General features: G+C 44.1%; 2 protein-coding genes and 1 long non-coding RNA gene across 3 annotated transcripts in view; 1 reads left to right on the top strand and 2 right to left on the bottom strand.

The window, feature by feature from the left end:
• pudp (pseudouridine 5'-phosphatase) overlaps positions 1-22,529 on the bottom strand; it is a 312,024-nt gene that overhangs the window by 117,475 nt on the left and 172,020 nt on the right. The gene's annotated exons all lie outside the window — the stretch shown is intronic.
• The window catches only part of LOC306982236, a 173,021-nt gene that overhangs the window by 894 nt on the left and 149,598 nt on the right, over positions 1-22,529 (top strand). The window lies entirely within an intron of this gene.
• Positions 1-22,529, bottom strand: part of nlgn4xa (neuroligin 4 X-linked a) — a 109,692-nt gene that overhangs the window by 12,671 nt on the left and 74,492 nt on the right. Inside the window, exons 4-5 of the mRNA XM_079582012.1 lie at positions 10,201-10,386; positions 4,578-5,367 (exon numbers count right to left, since the gene is read on the bottom strand). Coding sequence (XP_079438138.1) covers positions 4,578-5,367; positions 10,201-10,386 — 976 coding nt within the window. The remainder of the gene's footprint in view (positions 1-4,577; positions 5,368-10,200; positions 10,387-22,529) is intronic.

The following is a 22,529-nucleotide window of genomic DNA, read 5'->3' as shown; positions in this document are numbered from 1 at the left end:
GATGCAGTACACTCTTTGGCCTAGCGTCAAAATGGGGGCGCTGTTTCACTGCTTTTGCAAAGTTAAGGAAACACTTGTGGTGTCTTGTTTATCACAGAGCGTTGTAGCATCAACTTTCCCAGTTTTCCGACCTTTGTTGCAAAGGTTATTGACATGTACATGTTAAAAATGTACTAACAAAATAATTTATGCTGAACTGACATTTAAAATGATCTAATATCACATTTTCTTCTCAGTCACTGTAGGTGTTGTAGATACAGGTGGTGGTGCACTATATTGCTGCAATAGTTGATTTTGTTCTACTAAAACTAGGCTTTTGCCACAGTTAACATTTATATTACTGTAATACAAATGTATAGGCTACTGAAAAAGAAAATATAGTAACTTATTATTTGCTGTTATAAGTGTTTCACACTTGACATCGCCGTGTTTGGCCCACGACTCACAGGCACTGTTTCATTTTGGCCTCAGAGACAAAAAGTTTGGGCACCGCTGATTTAAGTGCAGAGAAAGTAAACAAGGAGCACCACACCACACTCGAAGGGGAAATCATGGCGGATCTACAGACTCCTCCCCCCCAGGTCTGACGAAGCATGTTCCTAAAAAGGGCATAAGGGCGGGATCTTCACTGTAGGCTCCGCCCTTGTGTGACGTGTAGCTTGCGCTGCTCCAATGCTAACAGTCCGACCCTCATTAAGTACGAGATTTTCCCTCACATCAGATTTTTTTTTCATCACTTTTTTTGTTGTGCAGTCGTCTCATTTTTGTCAAATTTTTGTGACTTTTTTTTTCACTTTTTCGTCAAATTTTTCTCACTTTTTTGTATATTTTTTGTAATTTTTTCGTCCATTTTTTCTCACTTTTTTGTCACTTTTTCGTCCATTTTCTCTCAATTTTTCGCAAAATTTTCTCACTTTTTTGTAAATTTTTTCTTACTTTTGTCACATTTTCATCCTTGTTTTCGTCTCAGTTTTGTCGCTATTTTCACACCTTTTTTCCAGAAGCTTTTGGACTGGGGTAAAGTTGGAGAAAATGTGCTCGGGTGGGAGTTAAGGGGTTAATATTGCCTGCAGTTCACAAACTATCCACCAGGGGGTGCTGCGGCGCCCTCAGCACCCTGGGTTCCCACGGCCTTAAATTCACGTAACCATATTTAAATCGGGAAAACGTGGAAGAGCTCGGTAGCTTCTATCTTCACCTGGTTTGGAGCTATAGAGGAGAGGCTAAATGCTAACGCTAATGTGCTGTGTTTACGTGACTGAGGACACGCGTGAAGACCAGACAGGTACACATGAACTCGTCTAAGCCCAGGTAAGAACCATTTTCTCCAAATTAGGTTTTCAATCCACTCTGAGAAAAACGTCTCCACTTTAGTTGCTCCGTCTTAAATGAGATAAATCACTTAAATCTCTTGCATTAAGGTTCTTTATGCTGAGTTTGTGTCGGTTTGAACTAATCTAAGTAAAGAAACAAACGCTGATGCAAAAGGGACGAGCAGAAATCCCACTCGAAACCAGATAAATTAACTTTAAAAAGAAAAGACTCGTCCCGTTGGTGATGAGAAGATTCAACGACGACTTCAGATTTAATCACATTCACGTCAGTTCTTCCGTTTGTCTCCGGCTCTGACTTTTACAATCTCACATTTAAATCCAATCGTTTTCGTTTCACCCGCGGGAGATTTTAACAAAAAGAAAACTCCACAAACTCTCTCTCTCTCCTCATCAAATATTAACGAGCAGAATTAACAACACTTTGGGAAATGTCAAGGTCGCAGTTTTGGAAAGACGGCGAATCCAGTGAGTTCACGGAGGAAATTAGAGCCGGAGAAGCTGGAGGATTTGATGGAGTGAGTGTGGAGTGTTTAATATAGTCACAGAGAGAAGGGGAAGAGGCTACAGCACAGGAGGAGCTGAGGGAAGAGTCCCAAAAGAACCACGTGCAGCTGCGTTTGTTATGTACAAAAGGAAATCAGATCAGTTCTTTAAATCTTCAGCCTGATTAAATTAGCGTTAGCAATAGCAGCAGATTAGCTTGTGTTGTATGATGTGGAAATATGGAAACGAACGTATGGTCATATTTTGGCTGTGTCTCTATTGTCTAAGGACTGAAAATGTTAAGGAGTTCCTCGATAACAAAACGTATTAATCTCTGCTCTAAACAGTTCCATTATTGAGCAAGTGCCATGCTAGAAATATCTTGGCATTGTTTAGGAAATAACAAGCAAAAGGTTTTTTTCTTTCTATAGAAATAAAAAACTGTATCCGTCCTAGCAGCCACCAAGAGGCAACCATTAAGTAGGATCACACTGCACCAGCCCCCATGGCTCCTCCTGCAGGTGGTGGGTCCACAGAAGGACGGCCTCATGGTTCTAACCGGGCCTGTTGGTCTCTCATAAGAGGCTTCTGACCCGTCACCTATGACCTGTTAGCCCTGGGAGACCCTACCAAGGACACAAAGCCCCCGACAACAGAGCTCCAGGATCATCCGGGTGCTCAAACCCCTCCACCACGTTAAGGTGGCGGTTCTAGGAGGGGCGAATGCAGTTTTCCATTCGGCAATTAGACTCATCACAGGAGATCATGCTTTAGCTAAATCTAAAGCCGAATAAGCAAGAAAGAACATAAGAGCTTCCAAAACATTTTCACCATGAAGTTCAACTTACATCTTTTTCCCGAAATGTGAACATAAATGAATGAAATTCAGCACAAAGTTAAGATGGATTAATAAAGTGTACATGGCTACTGCTTGTACAAACATAAATTGAGACCATAAGTCCAATTTCTGTTTATATCTGACTTTTTCCTCAATCATCACAATCCGACAATCATTCACCTTAATGAATCCAACGGTAACCACTCAATGCAGCGATAAAATGTTTTGTCTGTCTCCCTGTGCGTAAAGACAGCATTGAGCACATCAGTATCCAGATCATTTATAGATCTGCGCTGCTGTTGGAGAGAGGCAGGTGTAAACAAAGTGCTGTGCTGCTACGGAGCTTTGCCGATTCCAACACTTTCTGTGAACTTTAGCGCGGAGCAAGAGGGACTCGTGTGAAAACACTTGGAAACGCGACTGCAGGTTTGTCCAACGTGAGAACGAAACGAAGCCACCGGCCAGTCAGTGCATCAAAGCTAATCAGAGCTACAGTTAGCGAGAGGAACCACCGGCCAGTCAGTGCATCAAAGCTAATCAGAGCTACAGTTAGCGAGAGGAACCACCGCCCAGTCAGTGCATCAAAGCTAATCAGAGCTACAGTTAGCGAGAGGAACCACCGGCCAGTCAGTGCATCAAAGCTAATCAGAGCTACAGTTAGCGAGAGGAACCACCGCCCAGTCAGTGCATCAAAGCTAATCCGAGCGACAGTGAGAGCGAGAGGAACCACCGCCCAGTCAGTGCATCAAAGCTAATCAGAGCTACAGTGAGAGCGAGAGGAACCACCGCCCAGTCAGTGCATCAAAGCTAATCAGAGCTACAGTGAGAGCGAGAGGAACCACCGGCCAGTCAATGCATCAAAGCTAATCCGAGCTACAGTTAGCGAGAGGAACCACCGCCCAGTCAGTGCATCAAAGCTAATCCGAGCGACAGTTAGCGAGAGGAACCACCGCCCAGTCAGTGCATCAAAGCTAATCAGAGCTACAGTGAGCGAGAGGAACCACCGCCCAGTCAGTGCATCAAAGCTAATCAGAGCTACAGTTAGCGAGAGGAACCACCGGCCAGTCAGTGCATCAAAGCTAATCAGAGCTACAGTGAGAGCGAGAGGAACCACCGCCCAGTCAGTGCATCAAAGCTAATCCGAGCTACAGTTAGCGAGAGGAACCACCGCCCAGTCAGTGCATCAAAGCTAATCAGAGCTACAGTTAGCGAGAGGAACCACCGGCCAGTCAGTGCATCAAAGCTAATCAGAGCTACAGTTAGCGAGAGGAACCACTGCCCAGTCAGTGCATCAAAGCTAATCCGAGCTACAGTTAGCGAGAGGAACCACCGCCCAGTTAGTGCATCAAAGCTAATCCGAGCTACAGTTAGCGAGAGGAACCACCGCCCAGTCAGTGCATCAAAGCTAATCCGAGCTACAGTTAGCGAGAGGAACCACCGCCCAGTCAGTGCATCAAAGCTAATCCGAGCTACAGTTAGCGAGAGGAACCACCGCCCAGTCAGTGCATCAAAGCTAATCCGAGCTACAGTTAGCGAGAGGAACCACCGGCCAGTCAGTGCATCAAAGCTAATCAGAGCTACAGCTAGCGAGAGGAACCACCGGCCAGTCAGTGCATCAAAGCTAATCAGAGCTACAGTTAGCGAGAGGAACCACCGCCCAGTCAATGCATCAAAGCTAATAAGAGCTACAGTTAGCGAGAGGAACCACCGGCCAGTCAGTGCATCAAAGCTAATCCGAGCTACAGTTAGCGAGAGGAACCCGACCATCCAAACACGAGCGCCATAGTTCTGATGATATTCCTCTGAACTGTTACTGTCCCGCACTATTAAAAAAAGAAACACAGACCCTGGTGTGAAAAGGGTTAGATGCACAGATGGATCGACCTCTCTCGTCTGCCTGCCCGCCAAGTAGACTGACTCACCCGGTCTTGGCGAAGTTGGTCCAGTAGGTCATGACGACGGCGCTGAGCATCACGTCGTTCTTGGAGAAGTTGCAGTTGAAGAGGTCGGTGGGTCCGATCATGGGGATCCCGAACACGTAGGGCACCTCGTCCCCGTGCGCCGAGTCCGCCCAGCTCGGCTTCATGTCGCTCTGGCAGTGGTGGTAGAAGGCGTAGAAGTACGTCGGGGAGCCGTACTGCGCGTGGAGGTCCGCCGTGGCCACCGCCGGCGCCACCCACTGGTGATCCGTGAACAGCGCCACCAGCGTCTTCCGCCGCGTCTCCGGGTTCTCCTTGTCCGCCCAGTCCGTGTACATGAACTTTATGGTCTCCCTCAGCGTGTCCTTGCCCTCGGGGTATCCGTACAGGTGATCCACGAAGTCCGACACGGCGAAGTCGAAGTCGTTGGCCGACACGCCGTCCTCGCTGTCCACGATCCCGTCCACGAACTTGAAGCCCTCGCCCTGGTTGACGCCCAGCATGATGTCGTAGTTGAGGAACTCGCCCTGCTCCATGAGGATCTGCGGGTCGTCCGGGATCACGTCGCCGTCGATGACCGGCCCGAAGGCGATGTGGTACTTGGCGGGCGTCACGTACTGCTCGATCAGCTCGCGGTAGTTCTTGTTCTGCAGGCACTCCACCATCTCCAGGGAGTCCAGCATGTTGCAGCCCACCTTCTCCGCCAGCGCCCGCGTGTACTTGGCCGGCTGGTAGTTGACCGCCCAGCTGGACAGCGCCGTGCCGCTCTGGATGATGGCCTTTTGGAACATGTCTGCCACACAGGAGAGGGAGAGGGATTAGAACAGAGATGTTTACTCACTTATGGATGTTTATCGTCAGGAAACGTGGGCAAGATGATTATGATTATGATTATGATTATGATCATTATTGGGCACTGGCTTGTCATTCTAACCCGTGTCCTACCTTTCTCCTTTGGCCTTTCTTATTTCTATTTCAATATGGGAGTAGGCTTCAAAAACAGCTAGCATGAATGAGCTTCTGTTATCAGGCCTGTCAGGACTACAAGTAATTCTGCAATTAAAAAAATAACTCTTAACCCCCATGTCAACAGAGCGCCTTTTGTCCAGTTCTGTTTTACCCAAATCTAAAAGCTTCTGGACTGGGGCCTTTAGGCCAATGCCTCATTAGAAAGACCTACAAAACTGATGTAAACGTATATTTTTTCTTGTTGTTGCCATCACTTTTTGAAAAGGTTTGTTTTTTGTCACATTTTGGTCAATTTTTCGTCACATTTTTGTCATTTTTTAGTCCAATTTTTGTTAATTTTTCGTCATTTTTTCGTAATTTTTTTGTCATTTTTTTTCCATTTTTTGTCGATTTTTTGGCGTTTTTTGTCACATTTTTGTCAATTTTTCGTCCCATTTTTGTCAATTTTTTGTCATTTTTTCGTCACATTTTTGTCATTTTTTCGTCCCATTTTTGTCAATTTTTTGTCATTTTTTCGTCACATTTGTGTCAATTTTTCATCACATTTTTGTCAATTTTTCGTCACATTTTTGTCAATTTTTCGTCACATTTTTGTCAATTTTTCGTCACATTTTTGTCATTTTTTCGTCACATTTTTGTCAATTTTTCGTCACATTTTTGTCAATTTTTCGTCACATTTTTGTCATTTTTTCGTCACATTTTTGTCAATTTTTCGTCACATTTTTGTAAATTTTTCGTCATTTTTCGTCACATTTTTTTGTCACATTTTTGTCAATTTTTCGTCCCATTTTTGTTCCATTTTTGTTAATTTTTGGTCACATTTTTGTCCCATTTTTGTTAATTTTTCATCACATTTGTGTCAATTTTTCGTCCCATTTTTGTTCCATTTTTGTTAATTTTTCATCACATTTTTGTCCCATTTTTGTTAATTTTTCATCACATTTTTGTCAATTTTTCGTCCCATTTTTGTTAATTTTTCATCACATTTGTGTCAATTTTTCGTCACATTTTTGTCATTTTTTCGTCACATTTTTGTCAATTTTTCGTCACATTTTTGTCATTTTTTCGTCACATTTTTGTCATTTTTTCGTCACATTTTTGTAATTTTTTCGTCACATTTTTGTCAATTTTTCGTCATTTTTCGTCACATTTTTTTGTCACATTTTTGTCAATTTTTCGTCACATTTTTGTTCCATTTTTGTTAATTTTTGGTCACATTTTTGTCCCATTTTTGTTAATTTTTCATCACATTTGTGTCAATTTTTCGTCACATTTTTGTCAATTTTTCGTCACATTTTTGTCAATTTTTATCTTTTTTTTAATTTATTTTTCTTCACATTTTTCTTAATATTTTCGTCACATTTTTGTTGCTTTTATATGATTTAAGTCTGGTTTTTGTCACTACTTAGCTCTTTCAGATTTAGATAAAGTCGATCTGGAACTTTAAGTGAAAGAATGTGGCCTTTGTGCATGTTTTTACTCTCACCAAACAAATATTCAAAGACAAATATTCAAAGGAAGCGAACCCACTGCATTGATTCTCTTCTTCTTGAGTTTGAGGCTTGCTTTGATTCATTCATGTCCAGTATGTTCGAGTCGTTTCCTCTCATATCCAGCCTCTGTGTAACGCCTGAACACGCCCGTCATCTTCTATAGACTCACAAACACTCAAACTAACCTAGACTTTGCCTCTCAGTCACCTCGGAGGCTTTTTGAGCTCCATAACGATGATCAAACACACAGACGATGATTGAAACGCTCTTCCACGCCGGCGTTAAAGCCTCTGATTCAACATTGAACATAAAGAGTAACGTGTGAAGCGAGAGCAGAGAGAGAGAGAGACGTCAATGTAGAAAAACGCAGAGAAAAGATGAATATTTACACCGACAAACCGCAGGCAGTCTCCGCAGAACAACGGCCAATCAGAAACCAGGACACTCGCCGAGAGAGGCAGATAGGATTTTATTTTCTATCATCATCAGTTATTTGCTTTAGGCGATTGCAACACGGACGAGGCCTGTGCCGGTTAATATTTGATACTTTGGGTTTTTAAATGAGACAGTTTGGGAATATATTTGTTTTATCTTCTGAGGAATAGGTGAACTTTACTGGTTTAAATATTCAGTCTTTTTACGCACGAAAACTAAATAATGCAGAGACAGGAACAAAGATTGAGACGGGATTTAGTTTTTGAATGAGTGGGAAAAACTGATACATTTTAAGGCGAGACACTGCAGGTGAATAGGGGAAAAAATTTATATTTACAGATTTGAAACTGTTGCTGTCGATCACTGGCATTAATGTGAGAAAAAAATACATGGCAAGTTTTCTTTTCATATCAGAACAAGGTGTTTTATGCCTAAAAATGCCCCAAATATCCCATCTCTTCGGTGACGAAATCTGAATAATGGTTTGAGCAACATTCAAAGTTATGGTTTCAATTTATTGATGAATGAGTTACCAAGACTTTCTCAGAGGGGATTTTGGATTTCTTGTTTAGTTTTAAAATAAGCTGTTTTTTAGTGGAAGAATTTGTAATAATGTAATTTTCGCCTTATTTTTTGACATTCAAAACTCAATAAATGGGGTTTAGGGATTAGATAATAAAAAATACCTCTGAAAAAATGTTCCAAATATTGTTCAGTCCAAGGCTGGAAAATGTGAAGTCTTTAGGTCCGACTGACGTGGACATAGCGTCGCCACAATGACAGAATAATGAGTTTTGAGAAAAAGACCCATGAAATTGTGTTCTCCCATATAAGTCTATGGGGGAACATTGAATCAGCGCAATATTTAAACATGTTATTGTGAAGATTAGGCATATTTTCTGTTTCCGGGTGAAAGCTTATATGTTCAGAGACCAATTTAGCCCAAAACCAGAAAACTGAAAAACATTAGTTTTGCCTGTAGTGTCTCCCCTTAAGTAAAGTCATGTAATGTATAGGCTGTAGTTAAACATGTATCATTATAGTAAAGTTTCAATCATAGAAATACATCCAATAGAGGTCGACTGATGTGGGTTTTTCTCAGGCTGATGCCGACCTGCACCAAATACTGGAGTTACTTCCTGGATAAATCTCCTGCTCAAAGCAACAGAACGTGATAAATAAACTTCATAAAGAGAGAGTTTGGTCTTTAAAGGTCTTATACCTGATTAAACCTGAACAATGAAGGGAAGCCACTAAATTAAAATGTTAGTTGTGTCCAAACTCATTCATAACTTTCCTCATGTATCTGTAGCATCCAAATTCTTTTAGTTTATCGGCACATTTCACAACTCGCAGGCTCACGGTTTCAAAAATGCGAGAAAAATAGCCTGAAATTTCATAAAATGTCTACAAATGTTTTATAATTTGATGCACTGTGTGATGTCATTGCATTTCTAGAAGTAAAATCAGGTATAGTTCCTTTAATGCCTCTGACAATAAAACTAAGATGTTAACCTCTTAACCCCCGCCTAAAGCGAGCATTTTCTCCAGTGTAGCATTACCCAAACCCAGTGTTGGGGAGTCACTAAATGTATGTATTTAGAATGCTCCATCCATCCATTTTCTTACACTTTTCCTTTGCCGGGTCGTGGGGGCAGCTGCGGGAACTGCACCAGCCCCTATGGCGCCCCCTGCTGGTGCTCGGTCCACAGAAGGACTGGGCTTGTTAGTCTCTCATGAGGAGCTTCTGACCCGCTCTGTGTCTGACCCGTCCCCTATAGGACCTGTTTGCCCTGAGACCCTACAGGGGCACGAAGCCCCGCCTACAGAGCTCCAGGATCATTCAGGCTCAAACCCTCCACCACGTTCAGGTGGCGGCTCCAGGAGGGGAGTAACTGTACTCTGGTAACGTCATTCTTTCTTTTGAGAGTATTTAGAAACAGTTACTTTACAAATATCAAGAGACATTATTAAGAAAGAGCTTTTAATATTGACTTGTTTTTCCTCCTATAATAAGTAAAGATTGAAACGCCTTATGCCTCGGTTCATACAAACACGTGTCACATGATGCTGTATCTGCTTCTCCATTGGCCAACAGCGTTAAAGGTACTACATGTTCCTCCATGTCCTAATGTGTAGAATGAGCTCAGACCTGTTCACCACAACTGCCTCGAAAATCCTGCACTGTCACTCAGAAAGATGTCACTTCGGGTCTGAAGTGCCGTCATGCACGAGCTTAATATAGAAGCTGCAGTTACACGTATGACCTGAGGTGGCAGTAGGGAGTATAAAATGACCAGCTTGCATCCAGTCCCTTTAAAGAGTTCCTCATTAATGGTAAGTGAGTTTATAGCAGGTGTTCAACAATCGTAGTCTCCATTTTTGTAATTATACGACAAATGTATACATAAATATAATGACAATCAATGTGAAAGTATTCAAAATATTCAGAATACTGTAATCTAATTAGACAAAGTAACAGAATACGTTACACAATACACTTTAAGGCAAGTATTCAGTAACTAAATACAATTTCCCAAAACGAAAACGAGGATGAAAGTGCGACAAAAAAAGTGAGGAAAAAGTAAAGGGAGAAACGAGCATCGACCTGTGTAAAAGTAAATCCATGTTTCCCCTGTTTGTTTAGTGACGTGTTTCTTCTTCTTCTTCTGCTCATATTAACACGTCGTCCAGCCCCGTGTAAACGTGAGGACGTGGTGCCTCCTCACCTTCGGAGTAGTGGGACAGCGTGAGGAGGCTGACGCAGGACGCGCCGGCCCCTGACCCGAAGATGGTGACCCGTTTGGGGTCGCCGTTGAACGCCGCGATGTTCTCCTTGATCCAGCGCAGAGCCTGGATCTGGTCCAACAGGCCGTAGTTCCCTTTGGCCGCCTGGTCCCCCGTGCTCAGGAAACCTGCGGGAGAAGAGACCGTGGTTAAGACCAGGTTTGGAAAGACTCAAACACAACCAGAACCTTTGTCATTGTGATTGACTGCGGAATAATGTATATAATTCTGCTGCAGAGAGTCACAAAACGGCAAAACATTGTGAAAAATGTAATAAAAATCCCTATTAAGTTGCATTATGGTGTGTTTATTGTGAAAATCCCCCTTTAGTGGCTCCAGACTCCAGCCCGGTTTGTTGGTCTTAATCCCTCCAGTCGCTCCTTAGGGCCCGATAATCCTCCACTTAAATGATCCACGCGCCAAACCGAGACCAAAGCAGCGCCCCCTCAGGACTAAGTCTGGACTCCAGACCGGACCCGGAGCCAGGACTTGGACTCTCCAGTGTTTCCCAGTCGGACGAGTGGAGGATCATGTCTGTAATTGGTTTAGGCTTCGACCAAGAACTTCAAATATCTGTGTGACGGCTGGACATTTCCACAAGAAACAAAAACTGTCGCCAAGTCCAGGGTCTGCTGTTTTCAGCAGCGATAATTCTGATTCTGATTCAAGCAATGCACGACTGGAACAGAATAAAACCCTTTCAATCAACGGCAACAGGAAGAAACTCCTCTGAGAGAAGATGAAGCAGGAAACTCAATTTGCGATTTTGGCATCCGCACAGTAAAGTGAAGATTACTGTGCGGATGCCAAAATACTCCTGGTATTATTACGCCTTACAATATAGTTCCCCCTTTTATCCGCTTAGAAAATCCACATTGTTTAATTGTGTGTAATTATACTTTGTAGTGGAACACTTCACGTAACCATATTTAAATAGGGAAAACGTGGAAGAGCTTGGTAGCTTCTGTCTTGACCTGTTTTGGAGCTATAGAGGAGAGAGGGAGAGGCTAAATGCTAACGCCGTCTGCGCTGTGTTTACGTGACTGAAGGCACGGGTGAAGATCAGACAGGTCCTAAAGAACTCGTCAAAGCTCAGGTAAGAACATATCTCAGTATGTAAAAACAGTGGCCTATTCCTTTAATATCTTGAATCTCTCCCTCTGCTGCGACTGTGACCTCTTTAGCCTCGATCTGGAGGAAATCACGGAGGTATTTCTCCATCACTGACACTCATGACAGTATCGTGTTTGACCATTAGTTTGTCGGGTGTAACAGGTGCTTCACCTGCCCCGCCCTAATGTGCTTCACTAGTTTCCTTGTGTGTTCAGACTCCTGTGTTTCCCTCGTCCTCTGTTGCTTCATTGTCTCCATGTCTGAGCCCCGTCTGTCAGATCATTCTGTGTTTTTGTTTCCTTCTTGTTTGGATTTTTCACTCATCTTTATTCAAGCAGCTTTGAAACGATGATAAACTTCTGTTAAACATGGTGGTGCTCATTTATTACATTTCAGTTTCCTTCAGCAACAAGAAACAAATCTGTCAGAAAAACATCCTTAGTTTGAATCATTGTGAGATAATCGTGTCGCTCTCACATTCTCAGCTCTAAACATCCATTCTCCGAGTCACAAAGCTGCAAAACAATTCAAATGTAAAGGTACAAAGGTGAAGAGTTTCCTCGAGCTGCAGCTTTTTAAAACATTCACCTAGAGAGAAAAAAAAAAATCAAAGTTGCAGGATTGAACCGGCGGCCATTTTGAGCCCGCCGCGTGTATCAAACCGTCTCGCGCTCCACCATCGCCGCCGCGGGGGAAGATCGTCAATAATTAAAAGCGGTCGGAAGAATAAAAAAATATATATTGGAAATGCTCCACGGGCCGCGCTACAAAGGCGGCACTGTGGGGGATTTCAATAAAAGATGAGCTTCTGGATCACAGACAGAGGCGGATTCAGACGCCCGAATTAAAAACCAAAAACTGGGAAATTATGAAAAATCCAGACGGAGATGAAACATTTGTCAGGGTTAAAGATTTACGAAGCGGCTCGGAGAAAAAAACAGACTGAAACCAGGACTTAAGAGGAGAAAACGTGTTTTACAGACACTGACATGTTTCCAGGTTTCCATGTGACGCACGGAATCCCCCCGACAACGCTGTGTAATCCTAATATGGGCATGTATGGGTCGACTCAGGGCTGTGAAACGGCGATTCCTCCTCCAGGCCTGTGTGAGGCGCTGTGACGCTAACACAGAGAATAGAATAAGATGGCTGCTCTGCTCATGCCCACGACACTAGAGGCCGCCATTGTTGTAGTACCTCCATATCGCCACTAGTCTCCCATTGAAAAGCATTGGAGTCTAGACAAACAGCTTTAACGCCTGGTTTCTAATTTTTAAACAGGCCTGATCTTCCTCCTGTGATAACGCTGGGTTAGTCACAATTTATGAAACCAGGCTGTTTTTTGTAAGAAGAATTGTAGAAATCTCGTACTTAATGAGGGCCGGACTGTTAGCATTGGAGCAGCGCGAGCTACACGTCACGCAAGGGCGGAGTCTGTAAATCCTCCATGACTTCCCCCACGGTCGTGGTCATTATAGTAAACGGGGAGGAGTGAGCAGAAGACGTCCATTATATATACAGCCTATGGTGCATGTGCAGTGAACTTAAGTGGAATGTAAACAGCAAAAATGAAACAGATTCAAGGATTTAGGATCTACAGAAGAGACGAGGAGGAGAGTTTATTCTTCAGACGTAACGGGACTAAAGCTTTAAGAAGAGCGGAGTAAAACCATCACAAATCCATCCATCCATTTTCTTCCACTTGTCCGTTGCCGGGTCGTGGGGGCAGCTGTTGGAGTTGCCCATATCACATTGCACCTGCCCCTATGGCTCCTCCTGCAGGTGGTGGGTCCACAGAAGGACGGCCTCATGGTTCTAACCGGGCCTGTTGGTCTCTCATAAGAGGCTTCTGAACCGTTCTTTGTCTGACCCGTCACCAATAGGACCTGTTTGCCCTGGGAGACCCTACAGGGGCATGAAGCCCCCGACAACAGAGCTCCAGGATCATTCGGGGGCTCAAACCCGTCCACCACATTAAGGTGCCAGTTCCAGGAGGGACCATCACAGATCCATGAGTCAAACTCATTCTAAGGTCAGTCTGTGATGTCATCGTTTTAGTAAAAGTTGTGAAGACGTAACACATTTTGAGATCTTTTCAATCTGGAAGCTAGTTTGGAAAATGTTCCCCCAAAACGCCGGGCTCGTATGGACGATGCACCGGTCTGATAAAACATCTTTGGAGAAACATAACCACCTCTTCTCCATGATAAACACACAAGTGAAAAGAGACAAGCAGCAGCTGTGGTTTGAAATGCCTTTCCCGAGCCCAGGCATTCGGATCAGAGGAATCAAACACTTCAATAAACTGACAATCAAACCCCCTTTAAAACATGGCTGTAATCCACACATATTTAAATAATATCTGGGAGAGAGGGAAGTACAAGCAATGCATTTTTATTTTACAGAATCTCACAAAAACTCAGTACATTTCCAGTGAAAGTTTCAAATCGACATCTCTAAATATAAACCCGGACTGTGACAAAAAACTGACAAAAATGTGACAAAAATGTGACGGAAGAGATGAGGAGGAGAGTTTATTCTTCAGACGTAACGGGACCAAAGCAGAAAAACCTGTCAGTGACTGAACTTTAAGAAGAGCAGAGTAAAACCATCATAGATCCATGAGGAAAACTCATTCTAAGGTCAGTAGATTATGGATCACAGACACCGCTCTGTCTGTGATGTCATCGTTTTAGTCAAAGTTGTGGAGACGTAAACACATAAACTCCGGGCTCGTATGGACGATACACTGGACTGATTAAACATCTTTGGAGAAACACAACCACCTCTTCTACATCACAAAGACACAAGTGAAAAGAGACAAGCAGCAGCTGTGGTTTGAAATGAGCCCAGGCATTCGGATCAGAGGAATCAAACACTTCAATAAACTAACAATAAAAAACCCTTTAAAACATGGGTGTTCCAGTGTGTTGGACAGACAAACCCACATATATGGAAATAATATCTGGAAAAGGGAGAGAGGGAAGTACAAGCAATGCCACTTTCTTTTTTACAGAATCTCACAAAAACTCTCAGCACATTTCCTCTTCATTCATATCAGCTCCAGTCAAAGTTTCAAATCGATATCCCTAAATTAAACCAGGACTTTCCACTTTCGAGTCAACTTTTCCGAACCCAGTCGTCCGACAACGTTCCACAAATGAGATCAGTGTGTTTATCTGGACGCGGCGCTTTTGGCATTTCGCAGACAGACGAACCTCCGCAATCGGAACGGGAAAAATTACGGCAAATGCCAGCGGCGTGTGCGTCGAAATGTCAGCGTGTTTAGCTTTAACGCGAGAGCTAATCCTGGGGGAAGGAGAAGATCCCAGGGGGTTTGTTTGAGGAGGAGTTAAAGGTAATGTCTGGGACGCTCCTCCAGGCGGCGCCGTCCTCCTCACGTCATTAACATTCCCAGAAACATTATTATAAAGAAATGTTTACGGACGTTCTCCTTCCTTTTGCCGTTTACACACTCGGCGACAGCATCTCCGCGCCGCTGACATTAGCATAAAGCACATTCAGAAAAGAAACGTTAGTGAATTAGAGGAAATAAAACGGCTCCGGGGAAACGTGGATAATTAGAGAGAACTTCATTTAAGTCGAGGCGCTGCAGGTGGAAACAAATTAACTTTAGTGATATCAATTTCTGTGGAAGATTAACGCCACAAATATGCAGCTTTTATGTGGAAAAAAGACATGAGGAAACTTCCATGGGAATAAACAGGAATAAATGGGAATCAACACAACTGAAGGCGGTTTCTTTACAAACGGCTGGTAGATATTGTGAGGTTTCTGTTTTTTGTTGACGGCTTTTTGGAAGGAACGGATCCAAAAGACTCGGCTCCAGAAAAGATGAATGAGAAAAAAGAAAAATGAGACGCAAAACTGAGAAAAAACTGAGAAAAATATGACAAAAATATGACAAAAAACAGAGAAAAATATGACAAAAAACTGTCAAAAAACTGAGAAAATTATGACAAAAAACTGACAAAAAACTGACAAAATTTGACAAAAAACTGCCAAAAATGTGACAAAAGTGACAAAATATGACCTAAAATGAACCAAAAGCCACAGAAGAGCAACAAAAAGAGTCAACAAAGCCACAAAAATGCAAGGAAAGATCAGTTTAACAAGTTTTGAAGGTCTTAGCTTTCAAATGAGGCGCTACACTGGCCTATAGGCTGTAACTAGGGATGATACCACATGCTCGTACTCATTCATGAGGCCCCGACACCAGAAACTGATACTATTTGACGTGCGGCCAGCGCAGCTACGAGGCGCAGCTACGAGGCGCAGCTACGAGGCGCAGCTACGAGGCGCAGCTCTCAGCTGAGGAGAGAAGAAGCAACAAACTGGAGAATTGTTTAGTGTAAATACAATAATCCACATAGAGCTGACTTTATTACAGACTGCGCTCTCTAAACCAGAGTCTGAGCTGGATTTAACCAGAGCTTAATGTTGTTCGTGCTGCAGCGTCTGCAGTGTTTACAACATACAGGCTAACGATGCTAACTTGTGGCTAACAGTTTTGGCCATTCTGACGCCGTTTTATGCCCAGGGGTTTATTCATCTGAAAAACTAACCCAGCGACTAAAAAGTCCTCAGAAAATCCAAATTAAAGACATACAGCATGTTTATATTGAGCCAAAATGAGCTGCAGCAGAACAATGAAAACGCTGTAGCTTCTCGCTAAGTTACTACAAACACACGAGAAAATCTACAGGAGCTGAAGTAAAGACGAAAAGAGACCATTTAAGTAACATCTCAATACTATTGTTCAATAAAAATACATAAATGAATAAAGCACAGGCATTGAGAGCTTTTGGACATGGACTTTTCTGTCTATGATGGACAGAGACATAAAAATAAAAATTATATTGAATGAAAATAAATAAATAAATAAATGGCATCAGCACAATTCTAATATAACTGCTCTTAAATGTGTCGCCTACTTTACTTAAGGAGTAAATTTACTAATTACAAACCAATCTGCTGTGAAAAAAGAATGTTTTAGAAAATGCCTTGTACTCGTATCGGTATTCTGTATCGGCGAGTACTTAAATCCAAGTACTCGTATCGGCTTTAGAAAAAGTGGTATCGGTGCCTCCCTGGCTGTGACCTTTTACATTTGGGTAAAGCTGACCTGGTTAAGGCGGGGCTTAAGAGGTTAATGACCTCTCGTTCATTCTGCAGGATTAGTCGTGTCGTGTCGAGATTTTTACGAAGACAAAAAGAAAAGAAAACTTCAGCGAAAAGAGGCGCCGTGGTCGTGTTAGCGCAGTTTCCATGGCGACACGCGGACCCTTAATGGCTCTTCATAAAAGCGTTTATCAAAAGGCTTGAATTTAAGCGAGTGTCCTTGGGCCCGGCAAAGGTTTTTCATTTCAAAAGCCTCTCTCTCCTCCTCCCGTCCTCTCTCGTCTCACACCGATCAAAGTCGCAACTCCAGGAGGGGGTCGCAATCGTGTGCTCGCCCCCTCGCTGCCCCCGAAACGCACCCGCCCGTGTCCGGAGGGGCAGCGGGAGGAGGATGACAGGAGGGCGAGGAGGGCGAGGAGAGCGAGGAGAGCCGGGGCGTTCAGGGGGAAACGGACCAAACACCAGAAGAAGAAAAGAGGACGGACAAAGACAGGAGGTGGAATGGAGACTCAGGGGCTTCGTTAGCATCGACGGCGCCGCGAGGAACACACTGCTGATGTATTGGATCTTTAAAGCTATTTATAAGTGAAACAAATCTGTAATAAAAATTCAAATTCCACCTTGTTTACTCAATAAAACAGGCAGGAATGATATGACAAAAAAAAACCCTCTGAAAAACGATCAAAGTCTTGCCAAGTCCAAGGTGTCATCCATTTCCTGTTTGGGGAAATGACCATATTTGGATTACAGCATGTCAGTATATGTGAATAAGGGAAAAGACAAGGGAGCGCCGCCATGTTGGAAGTATAAAATCCCTCCTCAGAAACCTTCAAAATCTTGTTGAGTCTGTCCACTGGAAAAAGAATAATACTATAATACTGGAATCTACTTGATTTAAAGCAGAACTAAGTAACTTGTTTACATCAATAAATCCTTTTAGTCCCTCTGAGGCCGTGTTGTTTTTGGCCATTTTAGTTTTAGTCTTACTCTTTAGGACGAACATGCTTTTAGGTTTAGTCACATTTTAGTCATTTCAAAATGTGATCGTTTTAGTCACGTTTTAGTCAGACGAAAATTAAAAAGGTTTTTGTCAAGTTTTCGTCGGTTTCATTATAAGAAGTTATAATTAATTTCGATAAGTCTTGGAAATTGGGATAAATAAAAGCTTCTATTGGCTTTTGACAAACAGATGACACCACGACAGGCACTGGCAGAAGTGGCCGACTGTGAACAGGACTTTTCCCAAAGCGCCCGCTCTCCTCGTCCTCTGATCGTCGCTTCCAGATTTATTTATTTTTTACCAACAGCGCTGTCTGCACATAGGTAGCCGACCTCAACGTGCTTTCTGAGTTCATACACCACGGTTTTGAAAACTGTCCTGAGAAACAACAAAGTCCCTGTGACCTGGATGTCGGACGCTCCGAGGAGGATGTACCCGAGCAGTGACCGCACGCCCCGGGGAGAGAGGAAGAGGCGCCGCTGCCCGGGCGCCTCATGAGCATCACGGCACCTCCGGGTCACGTTTACCGTGTGTTCTCTCACTCCACGCACAAACGATCGGACCAAAAACTTTCTCCCATTTTTGTCTCGTCTCATTAACGTAAACTCGTAAACGTCTCGTCATGTTCTCGTCCCCAAACAGCTCATTTTAGCTCGTCATCGTTACGTTTTCGTAATTAAAAAAAGGGCCGTCAATGAAAATATATTGTTATCGTCTTCGTTGGCGAAAGCAACACTGCTCTGAGGGTAATGCAAGTGTTAAAGGGATGATTGGGAAGCTAACAGGCTAACGGGCAAAGCTAACTGCGGGCTAGCACCACTTAAACAGTATTTACAGCCTAGTTTGAGTGAAAAACTGCCTCCACAGTTGAAAGAGTTGTTTTGCTGCGGTGCTTTACCCCCCCGCCCCCCCGTGGCGGTGGCACAGTGGTTAGCTCCTGACCCGCCCCGCGCTCCCGTTTGAAGCCTCCACATGTTGTTTTTGTCGCCGTTGTTTCTTCAAAGGCTCCGGAAGAGTCCGACCCACATCGGCGGCGGCGGCGGCGGCGGCGGCGGCGGCAGATGCTCGTGTTTACGGACGCGTCTGTTCACAAGAAAAAAGATTCTGTGTTCGCCGCGAGGAAAAAGGGATTCAGCTCTTTGGTCGCTTCTTCTTCCACCGCTGAAGCTCCCATCGGCATCAGGAAGTGACTCCAACATGGTCTTTCTCAAGCTTATTCATTCACAAATACTGCCATGTGTGGTATCCACGTGTAGCAGGAAAGGCTGTGCCCGAGATGGCGCTGTAATCCAAATATGGTCATTTCCTTTGTGGGAGACGGCAGCGGCTAAAGACGGGAGGAACTTACACAGGGGCATGTGCAGATAAAGGGACTGAACTTTATACATCCTTCCTTTTTCCCTTCCTTCCTTTTTCCCTTCCTTCCTTTTTCCTTCCTTCCTTCTTCCTTCCTTTTTCCTTCATTTTTCCTTCCTTTCTTCATTTTTCCTTCCTTCCTTCCTTCTTCCTTCCTTTTTCCTTCCTTTTTCCTTCATTTTTCCTTCCTTCCTTGAGTTTGAGAGCATCACGTTTATCTGAGGATGATTAAAAAAGGAGGTTTTTCTGACTTCATAAAATGCCTGTTTGCCTCTCGCACATTTGTATCTTGTTGTAAAATAAAACCAAACAAAGTCTCTCCAAACCCCGGACAGAAAGTCGCCTCACCCTCTTCTGTCGGGCGTTAACTTTGGCTGAACTCGCATCCTCCTCAGACTCGTCTCTGTCCTCGCTCGGCAGCTCGTTAAATCCAGATCCACAAAACGTCACATTTCTTCCCTATTTCCCCCCGTCCCCCTTAAAGTGACGAGGAGCCACGAGGAGCGACGAGGAGCGACGAGGAGCGACGAGGAGCGACGTGTCAAACCGAGCGTGACAGAAATGCCCCGTCAGGCGGAAAAACGAGGAGAGCTGAGGAGTTTTAGGACAGGGGACGGTCGGACGGTGGGACGAGTAAAAATATCATCAAGAAGAAACTGAGGACGAGGAGGTGAGGAGGAAGAATGAAGGTAGAGACATCGATTTCACACGTTTGCTGTGGATTACTGACATAAATATGTATATATACTTTTATGCTCTTGTTTAGGCTTCAGCCAGTCTTTCACTTCCTGGAGGAAACTCTGCAAAGCCTGCATAGAACTGCTAAAAATCGAGCCCAGTGGTGGCATAAAGGTGCCTTCGCATGACGTCACGCCAACTAAGTGACTCCATCTTGACGGGATACATGCTACATGCTACATGCTAATGAACTCCAGATAAACTCACCAACGTTTCATTTAAAATCTACATTTCAAAACCGCTGAAATGCCTGAAACTTGTTGCGCAGTTTGATGCAAATTAGTGGTGTCAGAATTTCTCATGTCTTTACTCTTTTAATGGGGTCTCATTATACTTTTCAATCGGATTTCTCATCAAATGATTAGCCTGTTGAAAACAGCTGTAGCTTAGAAGGATTTACTGTTCGTTAACCTGTGAAAGATAGCTAGGCCTATCTGTAACCTGGCTAACGACAGACTGCTGTGTGCGCTCCAGTCATTTTGAACTGCACTGGTGATTTTAGTCTGGCGTTAGCCAGGCTAAGCTAACTATACAGCAGGCAGGGTGTCGAATTCAATGTGTTTTATAGTATTATTAGCCGCTGGTTTAGCGAAGTGTCAAGTATCTTCTTCTCTTACTCACGACAATGAGAATATCCTTTCTTTTTGGTTGCCATACAGATGTATTCGATGCCCATCCTGACTCAAAACATCTGTATGCAGAAAGGCTTTTATGCTTTTAATGATTTTCCTGTGTATGAAGACGGAAAGTCTATCAAGAAACTCTGTTCTATGTAAATATCGCCAAACTCGAGTGAAGGGATGTTGACCGAGAACACGTCAGTAAATTACTCAGCTGAAGCGTGTCTGTGTCTGTAATGTCCAACAGTGACAGTTTGGAGCCGCATTTCCTTATAAGTGAGTTGTAACAGATGTAGGTGAAAAAACGCTGCATAGATACAGACGCATCTCGTCATAGAAGGGGGCGTGGCTTCGCTGAGGGGGAAAATAGAATCTTTAGAGAAACACAATTTTCCCCTTTTTTTTGCCATTTTCTGGTGGAATATGAACTTATTTATCACATAAATAAAGTCAAGTGTAAATCGGGCCCATATGGATATTTTCTTACTGCAGATTGTTCAGTAGAAGTGAAAAAACGGCAGTTGTAGCAAGTGCTAGCTAACTGTTAGCATTAGCCCGATGCTAACATGTAACATCAAGTTAGCATTCTCCATTATTCATGTATTTATGGGATGTTGAACCACTTTGCTCCTCCCCATGTCTTTGTATCTTCATTTAGTAGAAACTATATTCATATTTCAGCATTTGTTACAGTAGTTTTTGAATAATTAGAGAAAATCTACATTTTTTCTAAATTGTTTTCCCCCTTAACTGTTTTCAAAAATGACCATATATGGGCGATTCTAGAGATGCGTCTGTATCTATAATTGTGTGGAATCGCCATCGTTTTCTGTTGCATTCGCCATTTTTGTTTCTCTTCAAAATGTCGCGCGCTTGCCTTTTCAGTCACATGACTGGGAGACGCCTATACAGGGAGAACAAGGCTGGGCCTCGAAAAGAGCCCTGGGGAACTCCACAGGGGGGAGGGGCTTTTGCAGATGAAAAGGGCTCACGGAGAACTGTGAGGTGGGACCGAAACCATTTTAAAACCGTGTCCTTAATCCCAACATAGGATTCTGGATTTTATGTCATGATAAACAAGCAGCAACCTCCCTCTCTCTTGGCACAGCTGCGTTTTTTGCCTTTTTTCCATTTTTTGTGGAGGTTCAGTGGATTTTTCTTCTACTTCGAGAGTCCGTAACGGTCCCGAAGAAGCAGCTTATGAGCTAAAGACATTTGAGATCGACACATTTCTTCTTCTGAGACACTGAAGAGGCACCGAGAGCCCAACAAGGAAGGGACAGACGAGGAGGTACCCGGGCAAGACTCACAGCTAAGCCACACAAGCACTTCTGTTGTTCTGGATAATGGACGTTCACTGGAGAATAAAACAGATGAACTGCTGAGCTCTTTCTAGAACATGGTGAAAGACTGTTGTGGAGCGGAGGCTAACGGGCTAGCAGGCTAAGCTAACTGCGAGCTAGCACCACTTAAACAGTATTTACAGCCACGTTTGAGTGGAAAAACTTGGCTGTAGCATCTCGGGCACAGCCTTTCCTGCTACACGTGGATACCAAACATTTCCAGCTAAAATGGCGTTCGTTTTTTGTCTCCTAGTCGGGCTTTGAATCACTGAACTAACAGTAAAACCCTCTTAAATCTGCTCCATCGCTGTCCCAGACTCCACATTTTTCATTTCTGTCCCGGTCCGAGAGCTGTCATGTCTGTCGTAGGGGCCGGACGGGGGTAATGGGGGTCCGGCAGGGGGGGGGGACACGCGGCGCCCGGGCTCTGACAGCAGCGACAGTGATGGACAAGAGGGATCTGCGGCGCTTCACGCTCCGATGAAGTCATAGGTACAAGCGCTTTATACAGACAGGGAGAGAGGGGGGAGAGAGGGGGGAGAGAGGGGAGAGAGAGAGAGAGGGGAAGGAGAGAGAGAGGGGAGAGAGAGAGAGAGGGGAAGGAGAGAGAGAGGGGAAGGAGAGAGAGAGAGGAGAGAGAGGGGAAGGAGAGAGAGAGGAGGGAGAGAGAGGGGAAGGAGAGAGAGGAGAGAGAGAGGAGAGAGAGAGGAGAGAGAGAGGGGAAGGAGAGAGAGGAGAGAGAGGGGAAGGAGAGAGAGAGAGGAGAGAGAGGGGAAGGAGAGAGAGAGAGGAGAGAGAGGGGAAGGAGAGAGAGAGAGGAGAGAGAGGGGAAGGAGAGAGAGGGGGGGGAGAGAGGAGGGAGAGAGAGAGAGAGGGGAAGGAGAGAGAGAGGGGAAGGAGAGAGAGAGGGGAAGGAGAGAGAGGGGAGAGAGAGGGGAAGGAGAGAGAGAGGAGAGAGA

Source organism: Gobius niger (genome assembly GCF_951799975.1).
Source record: "Gobius niger genome assembly, chromosome: 23".
Classification (NCBI taxonomy): domain Eukaryota; kingdom Metazoa; phylum Chordata; class Actinopteri; order Gobiiformes; family Gobiidae; genus Gobius; species Gobius niger.
The sequence above is the reverse complement of the archived record's forward strand: the minus strand, read 5'-3'. Positions and strand labels throughout refer to the sequence as shown.